This window comes from Eptatretus burgeri, chromosome 4 (assembly GCF_056783735.1).
Source record: "Eptatretus burgeri isolate ZD-2024b chromosome 4, Ebu_testis_v1, whole genome shotgun sequence".
NCBI classification, from domain to species: domain Eukaryota; kingdom Metazoa; phylum Chordata; class Myxini; order Myxiniformes; family Myxinidae; genus Eptatretus; species Eptatretus burgeri.
This window is the reverse complement of record NC_140964.1, coordinates 1,419,123-1,446,646: the sequence shown is the minus strand read 5'-3', so window position 1 is coordinate 1,446,646 and position 27,524 is coordinate 1,419,123. Positions and strand designations below refer to the sequence as shown.

The 27,524-nt window shown below is 45.7% G+C and overlaps 2 protein-coding genes across 8 annotated transcripts in view; both read left to right on the top strand.

Annotated features, from left to right (window-relative positions):
- LOC147027318 (E3 SUMO-protein ligase KIAA1586-like) lies at positions 1-1,108 on the top strand. Its single transcript, XM_085876118.1, has 2 exons — positions 1-518; positions 625-1,108. Exons 1-2 carry the CDS (start codon positions 1-3, stop codon positions 1,106-1,108), a joined length of 1,002 nt encoding a protein of 333 aa, XP_085732244.1.
- Positions 1,109-3,594: 2,486 nt separating this feature from the next.
- Positions 3,595-27,524, top strand: part of CFAP69 (cilia and flagella associated protein 69) — a 126,439-nt gene continuing 102,509 nt past the window's right edge. For 6 of the 7 annotated variants that reach the window (XR_015056988.1, XR_015056989.1, XM_085876643.1 and 3 more), the window contains exons 1-5: positions 3,595-3,738; positions 10,857-10,919; positions 11,085-11,150; positions 11,910-12,019; positions 18,093-18,169. Coding sequence is in view for 5 of the 7 variants with exons in the window: in XM_085876643.1 (XP_085732769.1) it covers positions 3,664-3,738; positions 10,857-10,919; positions 11,085-11,150; positions 11,910-12,019; positions 18,093-18,169 (391 nt within the window). In the remaining 2 variants the exon portion in view is untranslated. Of the gene's footprint in view, positions 3,739-10,856; positions 10,920-11,084; positions 11,225-11,909; positions 12,020-18,092; positions 18,170-27,524 lie in introns of those variants that run through there. The other variant, XM_085876646.1, reaches the window with a different exon arrangement.

Genomic DNA, 27,524 nt, shown 5'->3' with positions numbered 1-27,524 from the left:
ATGGGCACCAATCTGCACTCAAGGTACAGTTCCACAAAAATCGTAGAACACATAGCAAAAGAGATGCAGAAGAAAATTGTTAACAGCATTGTGTCTTCTTCAAGCAAGTTGTCTGTTCTCATTGACGAGGCTACATCTCCCAGCCACAAATCTGCCATGACTGTCAATGTGAAAGCCTCTATAGATGGAGCTACTCCGGAATTTGTGTTTCTGGAGCTGGTTGAGCTAGAAAGCCAAAAGGCAGAGGGTATAGAGGAAGCCCTATTGAGCTGTTTGGACGCTGCAGGCTTCAGTGAAGAGTGGCTTCAAAAGAACTGGATCTCATTTGTTTCTGATGGAGCCAGTGTCATGTTAGGCAAGAATTCTGGTGTGGCAACCAGGTTGACTGCAAGGTACCCTAACCTCTTCACATGGCACTGCATGAACCACCATTTGGAACTGGCTGTATCTGATGCTGTGGATGAGGTTGTCAATCAACCACTTCAAAGCATTCATGCAGAAGATCCACAATCTCTACAGTCAGTCCAATAAAAATTCACGGGAACTTCTGGAAGCAGCACTAGAAGTGGGCTCACGAGTCAAGAAAATTGGCAGAGTTTTAAATACGTGATGGGTGGCCAGCAGCTTCCGTGCTGTGAAGGCTGTGTGGAGATCATATGAAGCACTCAACAGACACTTTGAAAATGCTGCGGGAGACCAAACACAAAACAGCAAAGAGAGGCAAACTTCCATAGGTCTGGCACATCGTATGCAAAGCAAGGAATTTCCGTGTGACATTGGACTCATGTACGATGTACTGTCTGAACTTGCAAACCTGTCTCAGCAACTTCAGGCCCATTCAATCACACTATTGAGAGCAGAACAGCTTCTGAAGCGCACCATCCGATTGCTGGCGTCATTCAAAGACTGTCCAGGAGAGATGACGGAGGTGGCATTAAAGGCAAAGGCTTCGGGACATTTTGGATCGGCTTCCCTGGAGTCAAATGGAAAGCTTACATCAATCAATGCAAAGCAATTCCTACAAAGTCTGATCAACAATATGGAGAAGCACCTCTCATTTGAAAGTGAAATGCTTCTTGATCTCAGCATTCTGGACACAAGCAATTAGCCATCAACACCTGGCATACGGTATGGCGAGTCACGAGTGAAACGACTGTGCAGGCGGTTCAATCTTTGTGAAGACCAAGCAGTTAATGGTTGGAGAGATTTCCTTGAGCACCCACACAGTGAGCCTGAAAGCCTAAAACCTCTCATACGATGCATGCAGACCATCCCTGGCAGCATGGCTGAGTGTGAAAGGGGTTTCAGTCTAATGAACAATGTATGCACGGACAAGAGATCTACATTGTTGTTGTCCAATGTAAGTAATTTGATGATGATCAGAATCAATGGCCCCCTGTAAGTCTTTTTGAGCCAAGGAAGTACGTCACAACATGGTTGAGAAGCCATCGCTCTGCCACACAAGCAAGGAGGCAAAGCACACCTCAGATGCCAGAGTACAAACATATTTGGAAAGTTTTGTCGACGACCAGGCTAGTTACCCCACCCACCCCCTTCTTACCTCTCCCCACCCCCACGAAGATTATGCGACTCGATTTAGCAATAGTCCCATGCTCTTCTTGATCCTTATTTTGAATATGAATAGACGTTGATTTTCAAGATCACTGACTGGCATTTTATCTTTGAACTAATCACAAATATAATGTTAATATTTTTGTAGCCTTAATTTATATTACTTTCACAATCCATCCCTTCTTGGCTTCATAGATGTACGACTATATACATTACACCTTACTAGAATTTTTAACATTGATATTTTGAAACTCTGCATGTTTGCATACAATTGATGTTGTGCCCTTTTTAATAGAAGATGATTTAAGTATTTGTGTCATATTTTTTTTTCTTTGTAAAACTTGCCGCAATTCGGTTTTTAACTGCAATGGCAAGTGAATGAATAAATGAATGGTTTGGAAGACAAGTGAACATACTGTGTTAATTCGTATCCTCCAGCCATGCAAAATCACTAGGGATCACTAAACGGTAGAAAATCAGTCCAAAGCGTTGAAATCTTCCCAGCTGTAAATGTCATAAGCTGCTGTTATAGTCTGTGTTGCTATAATTTGTTGATAACACATGTACCGAGTCTTGTAGAATGCTCTCAATTGGGTGTGGATGCATGTAGTGTATGTGTTAGTGCCGTGGTGCTTATGGGGTGTCTCTCCGGCACAGATGTGGTGAAGGCGGGGAGGGATTCGGGGATCATCACAGTATACTCACTACAAAAACCTAGACTACACCACTGCAACAATCAATCGTCTTCACACATCAATGACAATCAAAATAACATCACCTGAAAAACAAATCCACCAGCGTCATCAATCAGTGATGGGGGGGGTGGGGTTGTGATTGGGGGGTGGGTGGGTGGGTATGTGGGGGGGGTGGTGATGGGGGGGTGGGTGGTGATGGGGGGGGTGGGTGGTGATGAACAACCACGGCATGCCTCAGCCTGCAGCGGATAATCGCGAAAAGTGCACAATCTCCAAACGTTGATGTCCCAATAAAGGCGGGAAGCACCGTCCTTGCTAGGCCCGACCCTGCAAGTCGTATCTGTTGCTTCCTCGTTGCAGTCACCACCCCTCAGCCTTCTTCTCACGTCGAAATGGTCCAGTCCTCCAAAGGTAACTCTCGAGAGAGTGGCTCATTGATCCACCAGAATACCCTTCACGCTCTGACTGACTCTCTGACTGACTCTCTGACTCTCTCTCTGACTCTCTCTCTCTCTCTGACTCTCTCTCTCTCTCTCTCTCTGACTCTCTCTCACTCTGACTCTCTCTCTCTCTCTCACTCTGACTCTCTCTCTCTCTCACTCTGACTCTCTCTCTCTCTCACTCTGACTCTCTCTCTCTCTCTCTCTCTCTCTCACTCTGACTCTCTCTCTCTCACTCTCACTCTGACTCTCTCTCTCTCTCTCTCTCTCTGACTCTCTCTCTCTCACACTCTCTCTCTCCCTCTCTGTCTCTCTCTCTCTCTCTCTCTCTCTCTCTCTCTCTCTCTCTCTCTCTCTCTCTCTCACTCCCCCTCTCACTCTGACTGACTGTCTCTCTCTCACTCTGACTCTCTCTCTCTCTCTCTCTCACTCTGACTCTCTCTCTCTCTCTCTCTCTCTCTCTCTCTCTCTCTCTCTCTCTCTCTCTCAGACTCTCTCTCTCTCTCTCTCTCTCTCTCTCTCTGACTCTCTCTCTCTCTCTCTCTCTGACTCTCTCTCTCTCTCTCTCTCTCACACTCTTTCTCTCTCTCTCACACTCTCTCTCCCGCCTCACTTTCCCGCTCCCGAACCCTCTTCTTCAATCCTCTCCCGGAAGTGACGTCACCCCCCTTCCACAAGCTTTCAGCTTTATATCTCTCACCGATTTTTAGTCATAATATTTTATTTTATTTCACATCCCTTCAATAAATTAACTCGTTCACATTTCAACACGAATTTCTACTCTATTTAACTGAAAGGGTAAAATAAAAATCGAAATCCCTGCTGGAACGTACCCGCACCTTCTCCATGGCAACGAGACCGCAGGCCTACTAGTCGAGCACAGGTTCAAGGTTCAAGGGGTCAACGAGAAAATCACAACCAGTCAGAAGAAGAAGACAAGGTTTTGCCGGGGATCAATGGCGGAGAGAGCAGGGAGGACTCTGTTAGTCCTCCCAAGTGTTTCAAGCACCAAGTGGAGCCCGGCGGCGCAGGTGAGACCACCTGGGTTCGGTCGTCCTCTTTGCCGTGACCTTAATACATTTGGCTCTCTTTGTGTTGAACCAACTGAACACCGCCATTAGCTATGTCGATGCAGTGATTCGAAACCGACGACAAAACTGCCCTGGTAATGTAATGTCAGCAGGGTGTGCTGCATCAAGGAGCACGGCGTTCTCCCGACATGTTTGGTGTGGTTTTGAAGACCCCACTGTGTATTTCAGAGCAGGTGTTTTTTGGCTGGAACCATGATCACCAAACGTACAAACCGATGGTTAACTAGATTAGCTGCACCAGAACAGTGTGTGTGTGTGTGTGTGTGTGTGTGTGTGTGTGTGTGTGTGTGTGTGTGTGTGTGTGTGTGTGTGTGTGTGTGTGTGTGTGTGTGTGTGTGTGTGTGTGTGTGTGTGTGTGTGTGTGTGTGTGTCTGTCTGTGTGTCTGTCTGTGTGTCTGTGTCTGTGTCTGTGTCTGTGTCTGTGTCTGTGTCTGTCTGTGTGTCTGTGTGTCTGTCTGTGTGTCTGTGTGTCTGTGTCTGTGTCTGTGTCTGTGTCTGTGTTCGCGTTCGTGACCATTTTTCTGACGGATCTTCAAAGTTTCAAAGGTTCGTCGGTGAGTGTTGGGGTGTTTTTTATGCCAAAAAAAAAGAAAAGAAAGTTTTTGAAGACAAAAAAAAAGTACTTAAAATGTAAAAAATAATTAATTAAAAAGCGCTCTAAAGCACCTAAGCTTTTGTAGCTCGCTTCATGAAAGGTAATATTGAATGATCCCCGACCCCATTCCTTCGTGGGTGCAGGGAAGTGTTAGGGTTAGGGAAACAAAAGTAGAATTTTTTGGGGGATTTCTTCAAAATGTCAGCAGGATTAGAACAGCTCCGGGCAACACTGGGTACCTCTACAAGTACGAGGGTACCTACAGAAGGTAGGTACTGGGCAACAATGGGTAACTACGGCACAAGGGAATACTACAACGGCACTTGGTAGAGCGCAGACCTTCGCCAAGCTGAACAGTTTACGTTTTGTATCTCAATGATTTGCCAGATTAGATCTGTGAATTGCGACAGGTACCATGTAAACCTGTACGAGTCCTGTTTCATGGTCGGGTTGTCGGCGACGAAACCGTCTCACCCATCAGGCTTCCTGGTGAGGAGGGTGTATGCTATGGACACCCAGCAGGATTAAAAACAAAACCTGTCAAAGAGTAGAGGAGCTCCTTGTGAGCCAACGGCCATCCATATCTAGTGCCCAACTGCGTCTGCGGACGAGCTCCTGCAGGCGGTTACTTTTTTTATTAGGAGGTTGGTGGCAGCATTTGCACTCCGGCCACTGCAAACGCTTCACTCCACAAAACACAAAATGCAAAGAAATCTGAAAACCCACTCCATGGGAGTACCTCCTGTGCAGTTGCCCTCCGCAGGGCAGCTCAGCGGATGCCGGGTTTGGAGCAAAGCCTGCGGGACCCCCAATATTTGATGATAGGCGGAAAACCATGGGGTAACCTTCCCGCGTCAGATTGTGGTAGTGTGTGTCGAGGTGGAGCTGATGTGTCATCCACCAGACAACGGTTTCCTTGGGTCAACCTGAGGCGGTCCTTTCGGGTGGGTGCCTGGAATGCCCTATCTCAAAGAGAGGATGATCACCTCTCTCTGTTATCATCTGAGCTCAAGCATTTGGACATCGGGATTGCCGCACTCTCTGAGATTCGGAGACCGGATTGCGGCGAGATAATGGCGGGTGGTTACACCGACTATTGGTCTGGTCGCTCTGATGGTTACCATGCCCAAGGAGTTGCTGTAGCTGTGTCCAATAAGCTGACTCCAATGATAATTGAGGAAACACCGGTCAACGAGTGTATTATGAGATGAAGGATTCATCACTCCTTGGGTGTCATTTCCCTGGCTCTGTGTATGCTCCGACTGAGATGAGTGATCTCACCGTGAAGGATGCATTCTATTGTTACGGATTTGGAAACCTTGTGCACACAAACAGCCAGAGTCCCTAAGCTTACTTATTTCGATAAGTATGTGTTTACAGTTAGAATCCCCCCTTTGTCTAATGGGAATTACATGTGTGCACGATGAGTTATTTTTTAGCTGGGTTTTTCCTCATCAGCAACAACAACAATGACTACTACATCCACTACAACAACGCCACCATCCCGCACTCGACCGGTCGCCATTGTCCACGTGTTTTCGGTCGGAGGCGTGGGCGAAGCCTCCAATGCTTCAGATCGAGGCTCCGTCCCAAGGAAGGGCATGGACCGTTTCCTCCAGCCAATGAGCGAAGGGCGAGCATGACACGCACACCCCAGCCAATCGGGAGGTGACCACGAGTTATCCGACAACCCCTCGTCCAATCAGGAGGCGAATGGGAGGAGAGGAGACCGCTCCCACCTCAGAAGTGGAGTGGTTTTCTGGACGAGTGTTGGGCAGACAAGGGTGCATTCTGCAGGATCTTGGCGATTGCGGTCTGCGGTCTTGGTGGCGAGTGCGGCTTGGTCTGGGTCGTGGGTTCGAGTCCCACTATGGTGTTTTGCGTTGGAGCGCTCGAGCTGGGATGCCCATTCCCGTCCATGGACTCCGAGCTCCACAAGTGCAGGTCCGGTGAAACCGCACGAGGTGGGGAGGTACCCGGCTCTAACGAAAATAGACCCACGAGGTCCAGTGTGTGTGTGTGTGTGTGTGTGTGTGTGTGTGTGTGTGTGTGTGTGTGTGTGTGTGTGTGTGTGTGTGTGTGTGTGTGTGTGTGTGTGTGTGTGTGTGTGTGTGTGTGTGTGTGCGGTCCTGTAAGCAGAATTGTTAAGTGCTTTTCCCTTGCACATTGTACAATGCCTGCCTTTTATTCGTGATACAGTAACTCTGCTCTGTGTGCTCCCCTCCCCGATTATTATTGTAAAATAAACCCCCCGTGTTAAATGTACTAGCTCGTTTTCTGTCCTTTCCTCCATTGGACTGGCATGGTGCGTGTTGCGAATTGGTCGGGCCGTTCATGCCGTTGATTGTTCATTGGGACCGGCGCGGCTCTGGTAACTCCGCTCGGTTATATCAGATCCGAGTCCGTACCTGCAACTCGGTCCGGACAGAGTCGGCCGAGGGTGTGGTTTTCCCCGGAAGGTGGACGATGTGGGTACTTAGGTATATTGAAATTCGGCAATTACCCCTACCCCACACCGTCGAAGTATTGGCGACCACAGTCCGCTGAGGGACCCGTGACCTTCGGACTTATACGAGAGTCACGACCTAAATTCCGGGTGTTCGGTGGGAGATGACTCCACTGCTCCACCTCGTGGTCGTTTATCGCCACCGACCCCCCGGCCCACAACAATATGCCACGCTCAAGTCTGGTTGATCAGTGCCCCAGGGGAGATGCTCTTCTAGTCTTGGTGGATTTCAGTGCATCGACTGGAACTGATAGGGATGGTTATGAGATATATGTTGGTCCCCATGGGTCTGGAACTGTGAACCAGAACAGCACAAAGTTCCTTGACCTTGCAAGAAGCCATGGACTTGGGGTGGCTGGTTCATGGTTTCAGCGCCCACAAGCTCATCGCTGGACTTGGTATTCCAACGCTGGTGTGTGGCAAAGGAGATTGACCATGTGCTCATTGATGGTCGCTGGAGGATAATCCTGAACTGCAGGGTCTACCGGAGTGCTCAGTTGGTCAATACTGACCACCGGCTTGTTTTAGCAATTCTCAAGTTGCAGCTTAAATCCAGGAGAATGGTACCATCCCAGCCTAGGATGGAGGTTGGCAAGTTCAAGGATGAGAGGGTAGCTGAGGAGTTTGTGAACAGGCTGAGTGGGGATTTGGGTTGTGGGGGGGGGGTCTGGGTGTTTTTGGGAATCCTGTATAGTTGTGGAGTGCCTCCAAAACCACCATCCTTGATGTTGCCAGTGGATGTCTTGGAACTCACCGGAGGACGAAGAAGAATTTTGTCTCAAGGGACACTGGATACCATTGACCAGAGTGGCAGGGCCAGGCTTAATGGCAGAGCTGAGCTGTTCAGGGCGTTGAGACGTAAAACTGTACATGTGCTGAGGGTGGACAAGGAGGCCTACGTGTGAGGAATATGTGAGGGGGTAGAGCATCACCTGTGGTCAAGCGATTCTCGTCCTGCCTACAGGAGAATTCGCGCATTCGTTCCTCCAAGCCCATCCCTCCATGTACTGCAGTTAGAGTGGAGGATGGTGGGATATTGACAGGGGAATCTGAAGTGAAGGCCCGCTGGGCCAATTACTTTGAGCGGTTGTACCAGGTTGATCCACCAGCTATTGAGTTGGATTTCAGGTGTGTTATTATCCCTATTGCTGACCCTTCAATCAACTGTGATCCACCTTCATTTGTGGAAACACGGGCTGTGGTGAACCGGTTGAAATGGGGAAACTCCTGGAATTTTTGGCATCCATGCTGAACTTCTCAAGGCTGGTGGAAATGCTGTACTGATGCGTTGCATGCAGTTCTGTGCTCTGCTTGGAACTCAGGCATCACATAACAGACTGGAAGAGGGGCCTTGTTGTCCCTCTCTGGAAAAGGAAGGATGATCGCCAAGACTGCAACAACTCGCGAGGGGTGACGCTGCTCTCAGTGCCGGGCAAGGTCTTTGTTCAGATAATTCTTGGTAGGGTTCGCCACCATGTGCTTGTGCCCCAGTGCCCAGAGCAGTCAGGCTTCACATCAAAGAGGTCAACGATTGACCATATCCTTGCTCTTTGGGTCCTCACTGAACGCCGATGAGCGTTTCGGCAGGGGCTGCTTGCATCCTAAGTTGATCTCTGTAAAGCGTTCAATTCAGTGAATCAGGATGCCCTCTGGAGGATTCTTGGTCTTCGGGGGATGACACCAATGCTGATCAATCTGATGTCTGAACTATACTCTGGGACTGAGAGTGCTGCAAGATGTGGTACTACCATCTCTGACATTTCCAGTTGTTACTGGAGTTCGTCAGGGGTGTGTACTGGCCCCCACACTTTTCAGCGCTTGTATGGACTGGATTCTGGGTAGTATGTCGGCGTGATCAAGCTCCAGTGCATCGTTTGAGTGATCAAGATCGTTTGAGTGATCACTATCTCTGACCTTGATTTCGCAGATGATTCAGTCATCTTTGCGGAGCCTGGATATCATTTTGGGGGCCCTTGAGGTGCTGAATGAGGAGTCGGAACCTTTGGGATTATGGGTTTCCTGGGTCAAAAATATGATCCAGGCTTTCAATGACATCTTGGATGCTGCTATCTTGTCTGTTTCCTGGTTGTGGCGAGGATGTTGAGATCACGGAGAGATTCACTTTCCTTAGCAGGGATATTAATGTCTCTGCTGTCTGTGAGCCAGAGGCCAACAGACGTCTGGGTCGGGCCTGGGGAGTCATGGATTTACTGAATCATAGAGTGTGGTGCTGTGTCGGTACCTGTTCAGGAGGACGAAAGTCTGAGTCTTCAGGTCCTTGGTGCTTCCAGTCTTGCTCTATGGATGTGAGACTTGGACTCTGACCAGGGATCTGAGATGGAGACAATTCTTTTGGTACCAGGTCTCTTCAGAGAATCTCTGGCTATCGCTGGTCAGACTTTGTGTCCAACGAGCGGTTGCTGAGAAAGCTGTTGAAAATGAGATTTGTTTCCTGCATAGTCTGTGAGCGTTAGCTGCGGCTGTATGGACATTTTGCTCGTTTTCCTGACGCTCATCCTGCTCACCAGATTCTCTCAACGAGGGAGCCTCGTTGGTGGAGGAGACCAATGGGCCGACCACGTGCCTCGTGGGTGCAGCAGGTTAATCGGCATCTTAAGGAGATGGGGATGTGCCAGGCATCTGCCTGGGGGATGGCTGGAAGGAAGCCCCTGGAATTCTGGCAGAAAGTGGACGCAGCGACGCGCTGCCCCGGCGCATGCTCCCCTACCTGACCAGACCTGATAGGTCAGATGGGATGGATCCAGATCCTCCCCAAAATCGAATCAATTTGTCCTTTTAACACATCCAACCTGTCCAAGTTTCGTCCAAATCCATCCTTAACTTTTTGAGATATCCTGCTCTCAGTCAGACAGACAAACAGACGGGGTTAAAACATAACCTCCATCCACCTTCGGTGATGCAGGTAAAAATGGTTAGAGTTATCCACCGTGAAGGATTGGGCCTACAAGATGCTGACATTTTGGCCTTTTATCCTTCCTCGGGGCAAAAGAATGAAACGCATTCCAGTGCAGGACTGGTGGTAATGACACAACCAACCACATGATGGAAATGAGGGAGGAAGCTCGCTCTTGAAATCCTTTCGTGTTTTGCATGCTTGAGGAAGTAGGGGGAGCGGGATGGTCTTCAGACGGGGCAATAAATACTCATAGCAATGATTGTGGTGGGGGATGGAGAGATGAAACATGGAGGAATCGGATGTTCAGAATGTTAATTTAAGTAAAAACGAGGAGCTGATGCTCTCGGTCCCCTGCCTTTTGGTGGTATGAGGAATAGATTCGTGCAATATGAAAGCTAAATGTTCAATGGTTTTTGAAATATCACGTACACAAAAGTACATGGACGGATGATCGGTCGGTCGGATGGAGCTCATTTCATTGTCTCCTGTCTCCGACCTTGTCGGAGGGGTGGGGGATAAAAATGTGGTTCGTAGGATAGCCTATAAGCTGTCGAGCCTGCGTTGGAATCCCGACTCAGCTATAAACTGGTGTTTCACAGGCAAGGTTATTCATCGATGTGTGTGCCGTCCCTCGGATGGACGTTGAACTGGGTGCCCCCATCTGCCGACATTAGTTGGTGGATATTAAAGACCCCACTGTGTCCTTCACAAACAGAAGGTGAGCTTTCGCCGGCACCCTGTACAAATGACAAATTCCTGCCCGAATCTACAGAGAGCATTACATTTGTGGCACTGTCATGCTCCTGCGATAACTGATGCTCACCCACAGCCACGTGCTGCAAACAAACGACGACAGGTTAAAAGAGTAAAATAACATATGATCGTTAAATAAATGAAAGGTAGGTTAAGAAATATGTACAGTACAAATTTCTCTCTCTATTCTTGAATTTGCAATTCTTTCTGGACACCAGCACTCGTGCCAAGTTTTACTTAATCGTTTATCACACTTGTGTTTCTGATGTGTGCATGTTCTCATCTAGGCACCGCCAATGAATGTGAGAGACCTCGAAAGCGTGGTCGATCTCCTGCAGGATCCAAACACGGTGGGGTTTATAATTCTCTCTCAATTTCTGTGTGCAGTAGAATCATTTAGACATAATATTACTAGATATTATCATCCCCTACAAACTTCTACCCCACCCACATCCCATTTGGGAGACACACATTTCTCTGTAACACTGGCCTGTCTGACATCTTGTGTATTTCAGCGTGGCCTGGTTGAGCGACATATGGGTGCACTGTGCCGTGTGGTGATGGAGCACCCGTACGGCCTGGTATCCTTCTCTCAGACTTGGATGTAGCACAATCCAATGACTCACCTGGTGTTCCTACTGCATTCCATCGTGTGGTGATATCATCATGATATGGGGACACCAAAATGTCTTTCACAGTGCACACCTAATTCTATTTTCAATTAATCAAATGGTCCAAAGCTTTGACAGAGTGGCGGTGCAGCCAAAGTAGTTCCTGGGCAAAGGTTATGTTGGGTGGTTTGCTGTTACCTTTCCAGCAGTCGTTCTGGACTTCTTTTATTTGTAGCATACAGTAACGCGTGGCATCATTTACTGGGGGCGAGGCTGTGCCGCTGATACAACGCCTTCTGTTAGTTAGGGCAAGATTTTGTTATTTGTTCAGGGTACTGGCAATAACTCGCCTATTCATCGCAAAAGACACCATGGGATCGTTAACGTTCACCGACAACCATTACTTGCAGACCGTTCTTCCAGCTTAATGTCCATCCGATGGACAGCACGCACATCGACGCCTCGCCCTACCTGCGAAACACCAGGATGAAAGTTTATAGCTCAGTTGAGATTCAAGCCCAGGCTAGACAGCCCAGACGCAAATGCATAGACCTCGAGGACATCCTGCCAGACCATTTTTATTTTACTTGCAGGTACACGGTAATTGTTCAATGCTTAGCACATATTCACAGTTGAAGGATGAAAATGCAAATTATGAGTAAATATTAATTTAGCATGTCAGTGATGAAATTTGGTGGACCATTTTGAGAGTTCCTGACACGACTGCAGCTGATGAGAGAGTTGCCAGCTGCCTGTAAGCTCCTGATTTTGGTGTCCGACTTGGTGAAGGAGCAGATCGTCTACGTGAGCTCTGTGTGCCGCTTTCTTTCCTTATTTGGGTGTGCACAACATCTACACTACCACAAACTCAAAATGTACAAAGTGGAAGAATAATGATAGCTCCAGGACATAAAAATGCTTACATGTCAAATTATTGTCATTCTCAGGAAGAGGGCAGCAGAACGTACTGGGGTATTGAGGAATAATAGGGACATAGCCTTGTCACATTCCAACACGTGAGAATGTAAAAAATCCTTTTTTTATTTGCTGAAATTAGATGGGAGCTGCGATGCTTTTCATTTCACAGCTCAGACGGCATTTCATAGCCATCTCAAGCTGCCCTGAAGCGCTGAGCCTTCTTTTCAAACTGCTGTTGTCGATGTAGTAATGGTCTGTCTGGGATGGTACTTGGTGTAGCATATTCCAGCATTTTGATCGAGCCATGCAGTCAGAGAGGCGATATACATCCAAGTCGGGACATGTGACTTGAAACGCACTTCAATGTGATGGAGTTCCTCGCATGATGCCAGTGCTCCTGTGGCTGTTGCGGTTCTGTGGTGTTGAATTAGGTTAGATGATTTGCTGCAGTCCATTCTGGGGGTCTTGCGCACTGCAACCACAGGACACCGGTGAGATATTTACAGGGCGAATGTACATGATCACGCAAAACCATGACCACGCTTGGTGAAGCAATATTCATGCACCCATGTCAATACTTTCAAGCAACCACTGCTTTGGCATGAATAGCTTCTTCAGCAAAACAAAATTTTCAACATGAAAGTTGTGAATAAAATACTCTGCCTAACAGCTGAAGGACATCATGAATGCAAGAGTGATGAGGAAATACAAACCTTTATTTTATTTTGGTGTACAACATCGAGGCGCATGGAAGAGGCAGTCACGAGAACACAAAAAAGGCACTGGGATCACGAGTGGATCCAACAAGCAAGGGTATCATCATCATAATTTTGTATGCAGTTTGACTGCTGGTTACTCACTGCTCGGAGCACAGTTGTGCCGCTCATGCAGTTCCCCCTGTTTCCTGTAGGCTGGTGTTAATTTTGCAAACCGAGGAAAGGTGACAGGCTGAACAACCCACCTGGTGTTGTATAACAATACGACAGGCTCAAACTCAAGACCCGAAGATCTTAAGCCAACACAAGGCTTTTTAGCAAGGGAATGAATGAACAGGAAAAGAGGGAGAGACAGAGACAGAGACAGAGAGAAAAAAAAAATCTGCAAGTCAGAAGGTTGGGTTCTGTTCTTGCATATGGCAGGTAGCTATAATTTCTTGGAAGCACATTTGTGCCGCTGATGCTGTGCTTCTCCACCAGTACACTGGTACTCATTTTGCCAACCTCAGAAGGCTGACAGGCTGAATAAACCCCACCTGGTGTTAATTCAGTGGGAAACGGTTCAACCTGAGGACCTTAAGATCCTCAGCCTTTTTAGAGTTGGACCCTAAAAAGAGTAGGCTTTTGTGAAAGTATTCCATGGTGGAACTACAACAGCACTGGTCGAGCGCATAATCTTGCTTCACACGCTTATTCTGAACAAAAATACTATCATTAACTGAACACTCTACCATTGTGGCCCATATACCCGTTTCATCCATGCACCCACCTGATTATGGCACATACATTGCCATTATCTATAACCTTATTGATTGTTAGTATATTTAGCAACCACTTTTGTGCAAATTAAGGCTAAATTGCATCAATGAAGGTGAATATGAAAAATAATATTCAAACCGTATTCCCCAGAGCTCATCATTCATATGTATGAAGTTTCACATCAATCTGTGAAGCGGTTCTGGAGAAGAGGATTTTTTTCCCGGTTTTATTTTCAGTCTAATATGGCTGCCAGACCACATGATCGTTGATGTCAAATTTAATTCTTCACTCACATCGGGTCGGTCATAGATCAGTTTTATTAATTTTTTTGTAAACATTGTCCAGGCTTATATAAGAGCTCACACACAAAAACATATAACAAAGGGAGCAAGAGACAAGAGGGGTGGGAGACAGAAGCCCAAAACAGTGGGGAACAGAGACACTAAGAGATCTGTGGAAGGGAGAGGGATGGGGTGGCGAACGTGGGGTATACAAGATGGATATTACAGGGACTTTCAGAAAGGAAAGCAGAGAATTTGAAGGAGGTGGTTTTGAGGTGGATTAACGGGGGTAGAAAAGATTGAGCATTTGGATGGGGGACGATAAGAGGTGGTTCTGAACAGCTGTTTTGAAGGCCTGGAGGGAAGAATGGGATTGAACAGAGTGAGGGAGTTTGTTCCAAAGGTGGGAAAAAAGAGGAATGAAAGAGTGAAGGTGAGCAGTGATTCGTGATTTTGGTAGTTTTACCAGAAGGGGGTTGTTGGCAGACCTTGAGCGCCCTGTGGAAATATGGAGAGGACACATCTCAGACAGAGCAGGGGGGGGGGGCAAGACTGGAGAGGAGACTGTAGAAAACAGAAAGACCACCGACCTGCCTGCGGTGAGAGAGTGAGAGGCCCAAAGACTCAGCCTCATTGCGGGAGATGCCAATGATCCGAAATACCTTGGTTTCCACAGCATGATGCCGAGAAAGGTGGGAGGCAGGAGCACCAGCCCAGAGGGGAGAGCAGTACTCCATCATGCTGCGGACGAAAGCTTTGTGTGTGGTCAGGAGCTCAGGTGGGCCAAGGACGGACTTTGCACAACGGAGGATTCCCAGTCGGCGACTGGCTTTGGAGGCGAGGTTGGAATTGTGGCTTTCCCAGGAAAGATCATGGCAGATAGTGAGACCCAGAAGCTTGAAAGAAAGGACTTCTTCAAGAGGATTGCTGATAAAGTGGATGGGGAGGGGGGGGGGGTCCAAACGGTCCTTTCGGAGAGACATAGTGAGAGTGTGAGATTTGTCCGGATTGAAACACGTTCCATGTGTTGGTCCAGTTTGTGATTTTACCCAGATCTGCAGGGAGCGAAGAAGCTGCTGCTTGCCGGTCTGAGGAATGGCAGATGGTACGGCAGAGGGTGGAGTCATCAGCAAAAAGAGGAAGAGGATTTTCCGTTGGGCCGGAGAGATCATTGATGAAAACCAGAAAAAGAACAGGGCCCAGAACGCTACCTTGAGGAACTCCAGCCTGGACAGGAAGAGGGGATGAAAGAACTCCATTTAGGGTTACACATTCACTGCGACAGGAGAGGAAGTCTGCGAGTCATGAGTGGAGATGGCCTTGGATATTATAGGAAGAGAGTTTGGTGAGCAAGGCAGGGTGTCAGACCGTGTCGAAAGCACACAATACACGAAAACATGTCTCGGGATATGGCTGATTTCATGTCCGGCATTGAGTACCTCCATCCATTGTTGGGAGAGCAGAAGCAGCATATCCAGGATAGAGTGACCTGGTGTGAAACCAAATTGATGATCGGAAATGAAGCCATTGGAGAAGAGGAAGGATTTAATATCTGAAGCGATGATGGATTCCATAACCTTGCTGATGATTGGGAGCAGGCTGATTGGTCTGTAGTTGCAAGGATCTGTTTTTGCACCTTTTTTATGCAGGGCAGTAATGTTTGCTGATTTTCAAGCAGATGGCAGATGACCTTGAGCAAATGAGAGGGCGAATAGAACAGAGAGAGTGTGAGTAAGGGCAGAGGAGCAGGCTTTGAGGACACTTGGGCTGATGCCGTCTGGACCGGTTGCAGAATCTGAGTTGAGGTTTGACAGCAAGCTCTCCACCTTGTCACGAGAAAAGGACACAGAGTGCAGGGACAGTTGGGTGTGACTGGGTAAGTTGGGAAGAGAAAGCGATGGGTTTTGGACACAAGTTTCGCTGCAAACACCGAGTTTAGGCATTCAGCCTTTTCACGTGCAGTGTCAGCAGTGCGGCCATTTGAGATAAGGGAGGGGATGGAGAGGGAACATACACCATAAACATATTTTATTAGACACGACCAGGATTTGGAGGAGGGAGAGAGGTTTGAGAGTTCAGACGAGCTTAGAAAGATGTTGTTTTCTGGCTCTCCTGAGGGTAGATACACACTTGTTCTGAGCTTTATGGAAGGAACTGAGATTACTCTCAGTTGGGTTTGCTTTCCATGAGGCAAAGGCAAGTTGTTTCAGGACAACTGCCTCGCCACAAGCTTCAGTGAACCATGGGCTGGAGGAAGGGTAGGACAACTGAAGACGAGAAGGGATGAATCTGTGCATGAGGGTGAGCAAGTTTCTTTGAAAGAATTTCCAGGATGAGTTGATGTTGGAGAAAGTTGCGATGAGAGACCAGTCTCGAAGTTTTATGGCTGCTGGGAGACCCTGCCAGTCGGCTTGAGTGAAATGTCAGACTCAGCGACGCTGAGGTGGTTCTCTGATAACAGCCAGAGAGATGTCCACTTTGACAAGCATGTGGTCAGAAGAACCGATTGGAGTGGAGGAAGAACAGCAGATATTTTCAGGGAAATTAGTCAAAATCAGATCCAGAAGAGATAGAGCACCATTGGTTGAGATCCGGGTCGGGAAGTTGACCGATTGAGTCACAGAAAGCTTTTGCTGAAGTCCCATGACAGGTGAGAGAGGTACCCACACCGAGCCAGCTGACATGATGACAATTGAAGTTACCACATATGGGGATGAGAGAGTTTGGTTGAGAAGATAGTTGGTCCATGTTTTCGGATAGTGAGGTGTAAATGGAGTCATCACTGTTTGGTGGACGGTAGAGCCTTTTTCGAGTAGACTGTACAGTGGTGAACAGATATATGAGGTTTTTGATTTTTTTGGATAATAATTTCAATTCAACCAATTATGGCTGCAATACCACTTCACCGATGATGTCATCGTTATCACCGTATGTGTCCCATGGGAAATTTATGGCATATGCCAAGTTTAAAGTTTTTTTTCGTTGAGCGGTTTCGGAGAAAAAGATGTCCAATTTTTTTTCCTTTCATCTGACATGGCTGCCATACCATGTGACCTGTGATGTCAGACTTATCAATAAGGTATTCTCCATGGAGAGTCCCTTTTCGGTTAAAAGTTTGGTATCGATCGGACAAGCAGTTGTCGAGAAAAACATTTTAAAAGCGAAAATATATAGACGCGGACACGGGGCGAGACCAATCATTGTCGGATGCCATGGAGATGGTGGTCCAATCCTTTTGTGAGAGGGCAAATTGCAGTCCCTGCCAGTTAGCCTGTGTGAACAGATTCTGCAGCGTTAAGGTCATTTCCGAACAATGGAGCCAGAGAGGTAGTGGTTTTGACAAGAGGCTTTCACAGAAAGATACATCTTCACTGGCAAATACAGAAAGAATCAAAGGGAGAAATAAAAATAGGATTGTGAATAAGTGAGAAAACAGTGAAGCCAAAAATGATAAATACAAGCAAATAGAGTAGAAAGACAGGCATGGATGTTGATTTTTTTTTTATGGTGATGAACCAATTAAGTGAGAGGGTCTGTCCTGTATGCAGTCAATCTCCATTGGGTCTTTCAAATGATCCCATCCAGTTGAGAGGTGAGTACAAGTCCACACCTGTGACCTGAGCCTTGTAGATAGTGAAGATCTTTTGAGGGGTCATAGTTGAACCACTTCCTGGAGACAGTGACTAACTGCTGTCCTATACTTGGAGCCTCAATGATGATGTGACTAGCCCAATTGAGTTTCTGATTAATGGTGACCCCCACAATATTTAAACGGTGGTGCCATTGAAAGTCGAGGGCATCTGACTGATATATCTCTTGTTGTCGCTGGTCATTACCTGAAGTTTCTTTTTACACACAAATTACTCAACTTGGATTCTTTAAGTTTCTGAAACTCAAGCTATAGTCTCAGAATTACTCCTCAAGAGATTTAGAGAGCATTGATAAAAATGCATGTCACTCAATATTCATGTTCAGAAAGGGGGTAATTAATCCACCTCCCCAATTTGGTCTGATCTCCATGTGGTGCCAAGGCTACTATTAAAAGGCAGTGCTGCCACAAACCCCTTGAACACAATAAAAATTAAAATTAAAAATCAGGATGTTAACTTGTTTGTGGCTCTTTTGCTTAATATAACTTTTGATTCCACAAACCTGAAGTAATTTGTTTTGAATGAACCTTAACCAATTATATGCTTTTGCATAATCTGAATGTCATGTCTTTCTTTGCCTTCCTGCAGAAAACCATTTTTGAAGGAAAAATTTTCAGATGAAATGATCTATGCAGATATAGCTTCAAAATCGATCTTCCAACTCGGTGAGAAGTTTAAAAATCACTGATGAAGGTTTCTCTTCAGTAAAACTGAGATATAGCAACATCATAGTGGCCAACACAACCCTCCATTGATATATACTGTATGAGTCGAAATTCGCTAATGCGCTACAAAAGCGTGACAGCCGGTCAGAAAAATCATATTCAAATAATTCCGCTCAATTCATCACTTCTGGAATCATTTGATACCACATTTTTGGGTTTCACTCATTATAAACGCTTCCAGTCACTGGAAAATAAAGAAAATATAGAATGTTTGTCAAAAAAGTGGGGTTAATGTGCGACACGTTTGACCGAAATATGAGGGGATAAAATGCCGTTTTTCACATAATAGCAGAGATATCACGGCCATTATGGGCTTCTTCATCGGAAAACAATGACCTGTTGTTTGTGCAGTGCCACTCGGCACACGTCTATAGCGTCATCACTTGTGTCATACCTCGTTCACGTGACCCGCAGACCACTTTCACGTGCATAAGAAATTGACAGACCTGCATCATCAGTTTCGTCGGGCATTGTTTTGCACGATCGGCCATCAATAGAGGCGATTCATGCAGATCGGTATACTACAATTATGATGTAATACATATAATTGATATCTTTATTGCAATGCAACAAAATAGTAAAGCTTATCATCATTTATGCTCCCCCGTGAAACTTTGACGGACACATATTACGCACGTGAACCGAGGAAACATCGCTCCATACGAGCAATTCGTCGATCTTTCCGGCGAAACGTGTTGCAGAACAAAGGATTCTGAACATATTCTCTGGGGGAAAGGCGATTAATATTCCAATAGACGTATGCGAGTACGGCTACAAGGGGTAGGCAAATGCGTTCTACGCGAACGTCACAAAACTAGTGCATCAACGTTTTTCGGAACAAGATATGTAAAATCGGACAAACGATGAATTTCGATGCCGCGCACTTTATTACGGACGTGTCCTACAATATGTAACTACGTAGTGGGAATAGAATATTCGACACTGGGCAAAGGTATCCAAAAAAAGAGGCAAAATTATAACGTACCGAATTCCATGAAGGCAATGTAACGCATTAGCAAATTTTGACGTGTGTGTGTGTGTGTGTGTGTGTGTGTGTGTGTGTGTGTGTGTGTGTGTGTGTGTGTGTGTGTGTGTGTGTGTGTGTGTGTGTGTGTGTGTGTGTGTGTGTGTGTGCATATACTAGGTGAATGCACCCGGCGCTTGCCCGGGTTCTTTTTGAATGAATTTAATCTTCTTTACATATGTCTGATGCAAGCACAGTATCAGTTCCCTATTGGGCCATGCCAGTCATAGGCTAAGGGGGTTGGTGAGGGGGAAACACACCCCCTTTCCCACCCGGCCAAGGGGCCTTGCCACATAGCCTATAACCTTCCCGGGGCCCATCCCGACATTTTTTGTTTCAGTGGTTAGCTCCTATCTTTCACCTTTCAGGAGATTAGCACGTGCAGACAAACAAACAGACAAACAAAAACTTAAAATCATATGTTAGATATATTGTATATGGCGTTGGCCCCATGTCAATTGGCTGAACTTGAAAAATTAATGTTACGAAATCAGGTGATGACGTCATAATTCGGAAACCGGAAGTCGGAAGTACAATTATTTTACATCGGGACACTCCCGGGTACATGTTCTGTCAGCATGTGAAGTTTGGTGAGGATCAGTCCAGTACTTTTCACGTGCATAGGTCACAGAGAAACACACAGACACACTTTCAACTATATATATATATATATATATATATATATATATATATATATATATATATATATATATATATATATATATATATATATATACAGGGTGTCCCAAAAAATATACAACTTTTCATCTGCAAAGAGGATGGTCATAACATATATTTTTAAAAAAGATATATGGCTGGATAGAAAACTGAAAGGTTGAAGTTTATTGTACCAATGTCAAAATTGCCACCAAGATTTAAATTTTGGTATAGAATCGTCGTTTTCTTTTAGACCACATGTTCAACGCAGGCTCCACGTTGTCCGATCACTGCCTGCAAACGCGTTGTCATGTTCTCCATCACTTTGGGAAACGTTTCCTGAGGAATGTTCTGGATTTCTGGATCAAGAGTCTGAGGCCTCGGGTTTCCATAGATCCTGTCCTTGAGATACCCCCACAAGAAGAAGTCTGGAGGAGTAAGGTCAGGGGAATACGGTGGTCACTCAACGTCTTCGTAGAGGGAGATAAAGCAGCCCTCAAAATGTTGGTTGAGAAAACGCCTTGTTCCCTGGCTGTATGGGTCGGTGCCCCATCCTGCTGGAACCACTGGGTTCTCATCTCGATCAGGTTGTTTCTCCTACGGGCCTGAGTACGTAGCTCAGGCAAATAGAATTCCTGAATCATTTCGCGATAGTTCCTCTGGTTTACCGTGCAAGTGCGTCCCTGGTCATCTTCAAAGAAGTATGGACCAATTATCCCACACCAACCAACCACCACCCACATGGTGACTTTGAGAACAGATCGAGGCACCAGTTCAGTTGATGCATTACCAGGATTTTCAGTTCCCCAGTACCGAAAGTTTTGCTTGTTTACCTCCCCGGACAAGTGAGCATGGCATTCGTCCGTCATGTGAAGTTTTTTGAGGAAGTCTGCATCTTCCTCCAACTTTCCTGAGAACCAATTTGCAAAGTCTAGTCGTTTGCGTTTCTGTTGATCAGTAAGCACCGTTTCCATTTGAATTTTGTATGGAAAGGCATGAATGTCTTGGCGAAGGATCCTCTGAACGGTGCTCTTATGAATGTTTGTCTCGGCAGAAAGTCGTCAAATCGATTTTTTTGGACTCTGAACGACCGCCTGTCTCACCATTTCCACATTTTCTTCACTACGACCTGTCCTCTTCTGACCACTGTGACCCTTGTGAAGGTCACAGATGGTTCCCACATTGGTAAACTTTGCGATGGTGCACTTTATTGTCCGAAAGTTTGGTGCATGACGCAAGTGGATACCGAAATATCTCGAGTTAAGACGTTGCACCTGTATGACACTTTTCGTCTGGTGCCAAAGTTCAACAATTTTCGTCCGTTATTGTACGGTCAGTCTTGGCATTTTTCTGGTGCTTGCTTGGGATCAAAATAAACTTCAGGGTCTCTGCAACAAGAAATGAAGCATTAGTCACAAAATTACTGCTTTTTTTGGATCAAACGAAGCATTTTAAAAGTTGTATATTTTTTGGGACACTATATATATATATATATACACTGTACATATTCAACTAAAGAAGCACGCTGACTCGATGACACAACAATGACGCCATGTGCATAAATTACATCGACACCACACGACGTGGTGTAATTTATACACATGATGTCATCGTCGTGTCAGAGTCAGCATACTTCTTTAGTTGAATTTAATATTGCTGGCTGCAAACCTCCTGACTGGTGAACAGCAGGGCAGACACAATGTGCTCGCGCGTCAGGGGACACTTGTTGCTGACAGGTCGTGCAGCAAGCGCTGTGATGGGACTCGATCTGTGCCCTGCTTGGGGTACAAATACAACTTTGTGTGGGGGTAACATAGGCTATGTGGCCGCAACCTCATGCGGGGGTGTGGGGGCAGGTGGGCAGGGGGAGGGGTGTGTGTGTGTGTGTGTGTGTGTGTGTGTGTGTGTGTGTGTGTGTGTGTGTGTGTGTGTGTGTGTGTGTGTGTGTGTGTGTGTGTGTGTTCGTGTGTGTGTAAATTCTCTATGTAAATGTGTACCATGTAGTGCCACCTGGTGGTGGTGGCAGGGGATATTATGATAATATAATAATTGGAACCATACTCTGTACAGAGAGTGTTGGTGCTGCCAAAGCAGTTTCCTGGGCTATTAGGCACAGTCCTGGATGGGTCGCCACTCTGACGCAGGATACTCGAATGGCTCAATTGTCCCAGCAAGCTGGTACTCAATTTGCCGACCTCGGAAGAATGACAGACTGAGTCAACCCCCTGGTGTATTAATTCAGCAGCCAACGGGACTTGAACTCGGGACCCGAGGATCCCAAGCCGCTACCCTATAGTCTGGGGCCTGAGGGGGGTCCTGTGTGCAATCATATGTGCCCTAATTTTGACTCTTGATCCTTGTAGGGGACCCCTCGGAGATTGAAAAAAACTTGGGTAGACATTCCATATGTGGGGCGGAAAGGTGTAGTTCAAGATGGTGTCCAAGATGGCCGCCGCATCATTATAACCAGTGTAACTCCATGTGGAATTGTCCGAGAGTGATAAATTTTGTGTCTTTACCTAGGTTTTTGGGGTCAAGGAATCCATTAAAATTATTTGCAGGGTTAAAAAAGTACAGGATAAAGGTGAAATCCAATGAACATCTACAGATTCTGCAGTAAAGTGGCCAATCAGCCATACTTTCATGAGCTGTTCTGGTTTTGGTTTTGTTTGCTGCAGGTGACCAGAAACTATCCATATATCTTGGTAACTTGCTTTCTCGTGTGATGTAACTGTACAAGACTGGGGGTTTCTGAGTTTGTCTGAGTCGTTCACTTTCTTTCACTGATCCTTCCATGTACGAATCGAAGATAAAGTCGATGCGGGAAGCATTTTTGCAAACCCCAAGGATCATGCTCAGCAATTGCTTGCACAATTCTCTGAAGGTATTCATGGAGGAAGTTTTTAGCTTTCACACATAAGCGATAACATCGACAATGTATCCGGTTGGCATATCCGTCCAATGCGTAGGAGCTATGTAGTCACCTGCTGTAATATTTGATTCAAGTTCTTTCACAAGCTCATGTTTTGTCGGTTTTTTCATGAGTCCATCCTCATCACTAAATAAGTAACTAGTTTTGACCAGATCATACGTGAAAACCGCTTGGGCATCATACCCACGGACCCTGGCAATGTCCAGTTGCTTCTGCGCAGCACCTAACTCCTTCTTGTCCTGCTTCTGTTTCCTTTTTGTGGCTGATGCTTTCTTTCCCTCGGCACTTGCGAATGTCTTAACATTGTTCCTATTGATTGTGTCACTCAGTCGTTTTGTCTTCACCAGGCGCTCCTTTCTGAACGTGTTGTATAAATTCAGACCGGTTTCTTGAACAGACAATAGACTATCTTGAATCTCGTCTGGCATGATAGCTCTGGTGAGAAAGTTATGCAGTTTCAGTTCAGTTGTTTGCTTCACCTCGAATGGATTTTCATAGTTCAGGATGTACGCGATCATCTTGTCTACTTTGCATTCATTTTCTTGTGTTTGCCAACGACTGAATGAATGATTGACAGTAAGTTCTGTATTGTTCAACTGTGCACCTGTGACTTCACCAAAGGTTTGATTTACCGCCATCAATTCATGGTGAATGATGTTCCATCTTGTTACGAATTCTTTCCGTTTCGCATTGCCAATGATTCCCCCACTTGTCTTAGATGAGCGGTTGATTGTCTGTCTGTTCCAGACACATGTCGGCTGCAACAGCAGAGAATGGGATGGAAGAACGTTTCACAACAAAACGCCCAGCTATGAAATTGTCATGGACAACTGGTGCGTTCTCTGGTAGTTTTTTCATGTCCTCCAGGTAGAGAGAACACCACCGCAGATAGTTGATCGAGTCGAAGACCGCGAAATATGGCAATACTGCTTCAACCGATTGCAGGTGCAGATGCCAGTCGCCTTCTCTGTCAGCCCTCACAAGGTCATGTGCCAACCGAACCATTTCAATAAACCTAACCCAGTGGAAGAATGTTTTGCTTTCTGCCTTCCTTTCCCTTTTAAACTCCTCGGAATCCTCGAACAGGTCTCCCGATAGTCCAAGGGAAGAGTTAAGGAGCTCCTTACTTCTCGACTTGTTCTTTGCAGACACCTCTTGCTTCATTTCTCTAAGCAACTCGAGCGGTTTCCATATATTTCTCTACGCTATGCTTCTCAAAGAATGCACTCCATTGGAGTCTCTCCATAGCCTCTGAAAGGAGAGTCATGCCTTCTAGAGATCAAACATAATGTGAATCTCCCAAGACGGCCTGGGTCGTATTTGGACCAAATATTTCATTTTCGATCCATATACTCTCAGCACCACTACCACGAAGATACTTTCCTATGCAACCAAGGTGAATCTTAAGTAAATGAAGCGATCCTAGGCAAAGAGTCAAGTCCTTGAATTCTCCTTGGCGCCACAACATAATCTCTCGTGCGATTCTGTAGACACCTTCATCACATGCTATAGCCAAGTGGTTCTGACTTCGCTGTCCCAAGACATTCTGAAAATTTTTAAGAGCAGTATACACTGTGTTGTATTCTCTGACCGGGTGTGGTAGAATTGGCAAGAAGCCTACGATCCTTCCAGGAAGTTTCTCATCAGTGACAACTGAGTTGAAGGCACTCCAGCATGGCATTTGTTGTTCATCGCAGCCCTGTTTGATTAAGCCTTCTTCTATATTTGGCAAATTCATCAGGGCTAGTGACCAAGCAAGATCTTTTCCTTCCGTCCTCCATCCTTCACTTAATGTCGAGTTACTTACTAAATAGTCACTGGGTATCTCTCCCTTCTTTGTTGGTTTGAAGAAGTCCTTTAGCTCTTGACATTTTAGTGTCTTCTGAAATGACTTTGGAACATGAACTACACCAGTTTCCGAAATTCGTGGCTTCCTTTGAACACCATCTGATTTGTCTTGATATAAAACCGAAAGTGTCATGAGTACCACCCAGACCCGATAGCGTCGCCTCCTCGTGATCAAAATGATCAAATGCGGCAGTGGTGAATTTCTCTGGATTAAGATGGCTTGGCAAAGGAACATCATCAGTTCCATTTGTGCAAACGAAGTCTGCCAAATCAGTCTGATACCGGATAATTTCATCGTAACTCACTGGTATTCCTAAACGGTTTAGACAGGTGATGAGTGTTTAGCTTTTGCATGTTGCGTGGATTCCTTCTGCGCACATCAGATGGAGTGGTGTCCTGCGTCTACCATTATGGACCATGAAGTACAGAACCTGGAAAACTGACTTTAGTTTCCTCAGTTTTGGCGAATGAGCACTGCCGTTACTACTAGTTTCTTCATCAGAGGTATCGTCATCATCGCTCAATGGAGAGTTGTTATTGCTACCCATGCTGCATTCAAGATCATTTCTATTATAATTTAGTAACACACACAAAAAAATCAGTAACTCATCTGGGATATTCATATTATCCCAGGAGTCCTGCAGATCACCGGAATCGCAAAACTTGTCTTGCAAATCAAAATTATGTCCAAAAGAGCATGCCTAATAGTTGATGGGATTGCTTGACCGAATGACGTCAGCCATGTCTGCAGGACTGGCGTTTAAGAAAACCATGGCACACTTATTTGCTTCTGTAGGCCTGGAAATGTTCAAGTCTTGGCCATAGTGACTTTCAAGAAAAAGTCGAATGTCTCTTTTGGAAAACGTTTCCTGGGAATCCCTGAATCCATTAACATTGTTACGGAGGTTGCTTAAGGCGAAACCTTGTCCACCTTTCAATGCGAAATCAATGTTCTCTAACAACCTTGCAAAACATTTATTTTTTGATAAACTATTGGATGTTGCGTCACATTTACTTTTCGTACGGTCGTACCTAATAAGATAATTTCGGATGCAGTTTTTGTGACAATATATATCTGACCCAAAGATGGAGTGAACATCTTGCACGTCACTTGTCCGATAGTATACTTCATCTTGAAAGAATACCACAGCCTTTAGTAACTTTTCTGCGTGTACATCTTTACAAATCCTGAATTTCTGTCGGTCTCCTTTTATCTTTACATTGGCACACACCGTACATTTCCTTTCAGAAGCCGGTATATCAGTAGATGGAGGAGCTCGTGGTGCAATTCTGGCTCGGGTTGCTCGGCTCACAAATGGGTTTGGGACCAGTTCAACTCCTTCCGGCTCTTCCACCGCTTTGGACGGCTCTTCTTCAAGTTTAATCAGCGTCCTTTTGAGGGTGTACGATTTATAACATTTGTTGTTCACATGATAGACAAACTGTTCATGACCGACTTGCTCTAGCCTCCTTGCAACCAAGTCGTTACGTATTCTAGCAGCCTCTAGGACTTTCATCCGAGCCTCTGCGTTGCTGCATGTTGATTCTTTGGTGTCAATCTGACAAATAATACACTTCTTGATGTCGACATCAGCGAATTCTGAGCGGCGCCTCTTCAGTGGAATCCCTTCCATTTCATTCAATGCCTGAAAAAGAGAGGTAAATATTAGTTGATCTGTTACGAATGAAATGTGACTAGACACCAGTAAACTTCTCAGGCACTCTATCTTATCCAGTTGGATAATCAATTAGAGCCCATGTACTGAAATTAACAATGATCCATTGTTTTTTTGTGCAAATTTATTGGTTTGAGTGAAATGCTTGACCCCTAAAACCCAAATAAGGACACCAAATTTATTCCTCTACCTCAATTCTGAACCATGACAGGCAAGATGAAAGGGTGTGGCGGCCATATTGGCGGTCATTTTGGATTTCACCGTTATCCCATACTTTTTTAACCCTGCAAATGATTTTATTGGATTCCTTGACCCCAAAAAACTAGGTAAAGACACAAAATTTATCACTCGAGGACAATTCCACATGGGGTTATACTGGTTATAATGATGCGGTGGCCATCTTGGACGCCATCTTGAATTACACCTTTCTGCCCCACATCTGGAATGTCTACCCAAGTTTTTTCAATCTCCGAGGGGTCTCCTACAAGGATCAAGAGTCAAAATTAGGGGACATATGATTGCACACAGGACCCTCCTCAGCCCCAGGACTATTTATGATGTGGGACCGGAAGCACGTCGTCTCATCAGCCATATCATCGGGTAGATGTTGGGAAATGTGTGCGCGGCATCGAACCGACAGTTCATGGCGTGCCATCAACCTGTCAGCCCATGACAGGCTGGTCGTGAAGTCTCCAATGTCATCCTCTTTAGCTAAGCTCCTCGCCTTCAGCATGAGAGCAAGTGTTGAGATGGCGTAATAAATCGCTGCACAAACTCTTAACCTGAACCAATTTTCAAAATTTAAACGGTGGTGTTGATATGAGCTTAACAGCAGTTCCGACTGCTAAAAAAAACTGTTCATTTGGAATATCATTGAAATTCAGCATTGATCATTTTGAAGATTTGTTTTTTTTCTATACCCGTGTATTAACCGCACCTCCAACTTTTACCTTTTTTGCCAGTAAAAAGTATGGTTTATACACCAGAAAATACGGTACTGATTCACATTTCTCTTCCCGCACAATTACAAATATATATAGATATATAAAAACAAAAAACACGACCAGTCCATCCATGAAGCCGTGTGACTACGTGTCTATTTATTACGTACTGTTTGAACATTAATTGCCCCCTGTCGTCATACACGTACGTGTATTC

Excerpts from the sequence above, each read along its gene's own strand:
- LOC147027318 (XM_085876118.1), top strand. The coding sequence starts at position 1 with ATGGGCACCAATCTGCACTCAAGGTACAGTTCCACAAAAATCGTAGAA. Across the intron at positions 519-624 it reads GAAGATCCACAATCTCTACA|CTTCCGTGCTGTGAAGGCTG; the intron begins GTCAGTCCAATA and ends GGTGGCCAGCAG.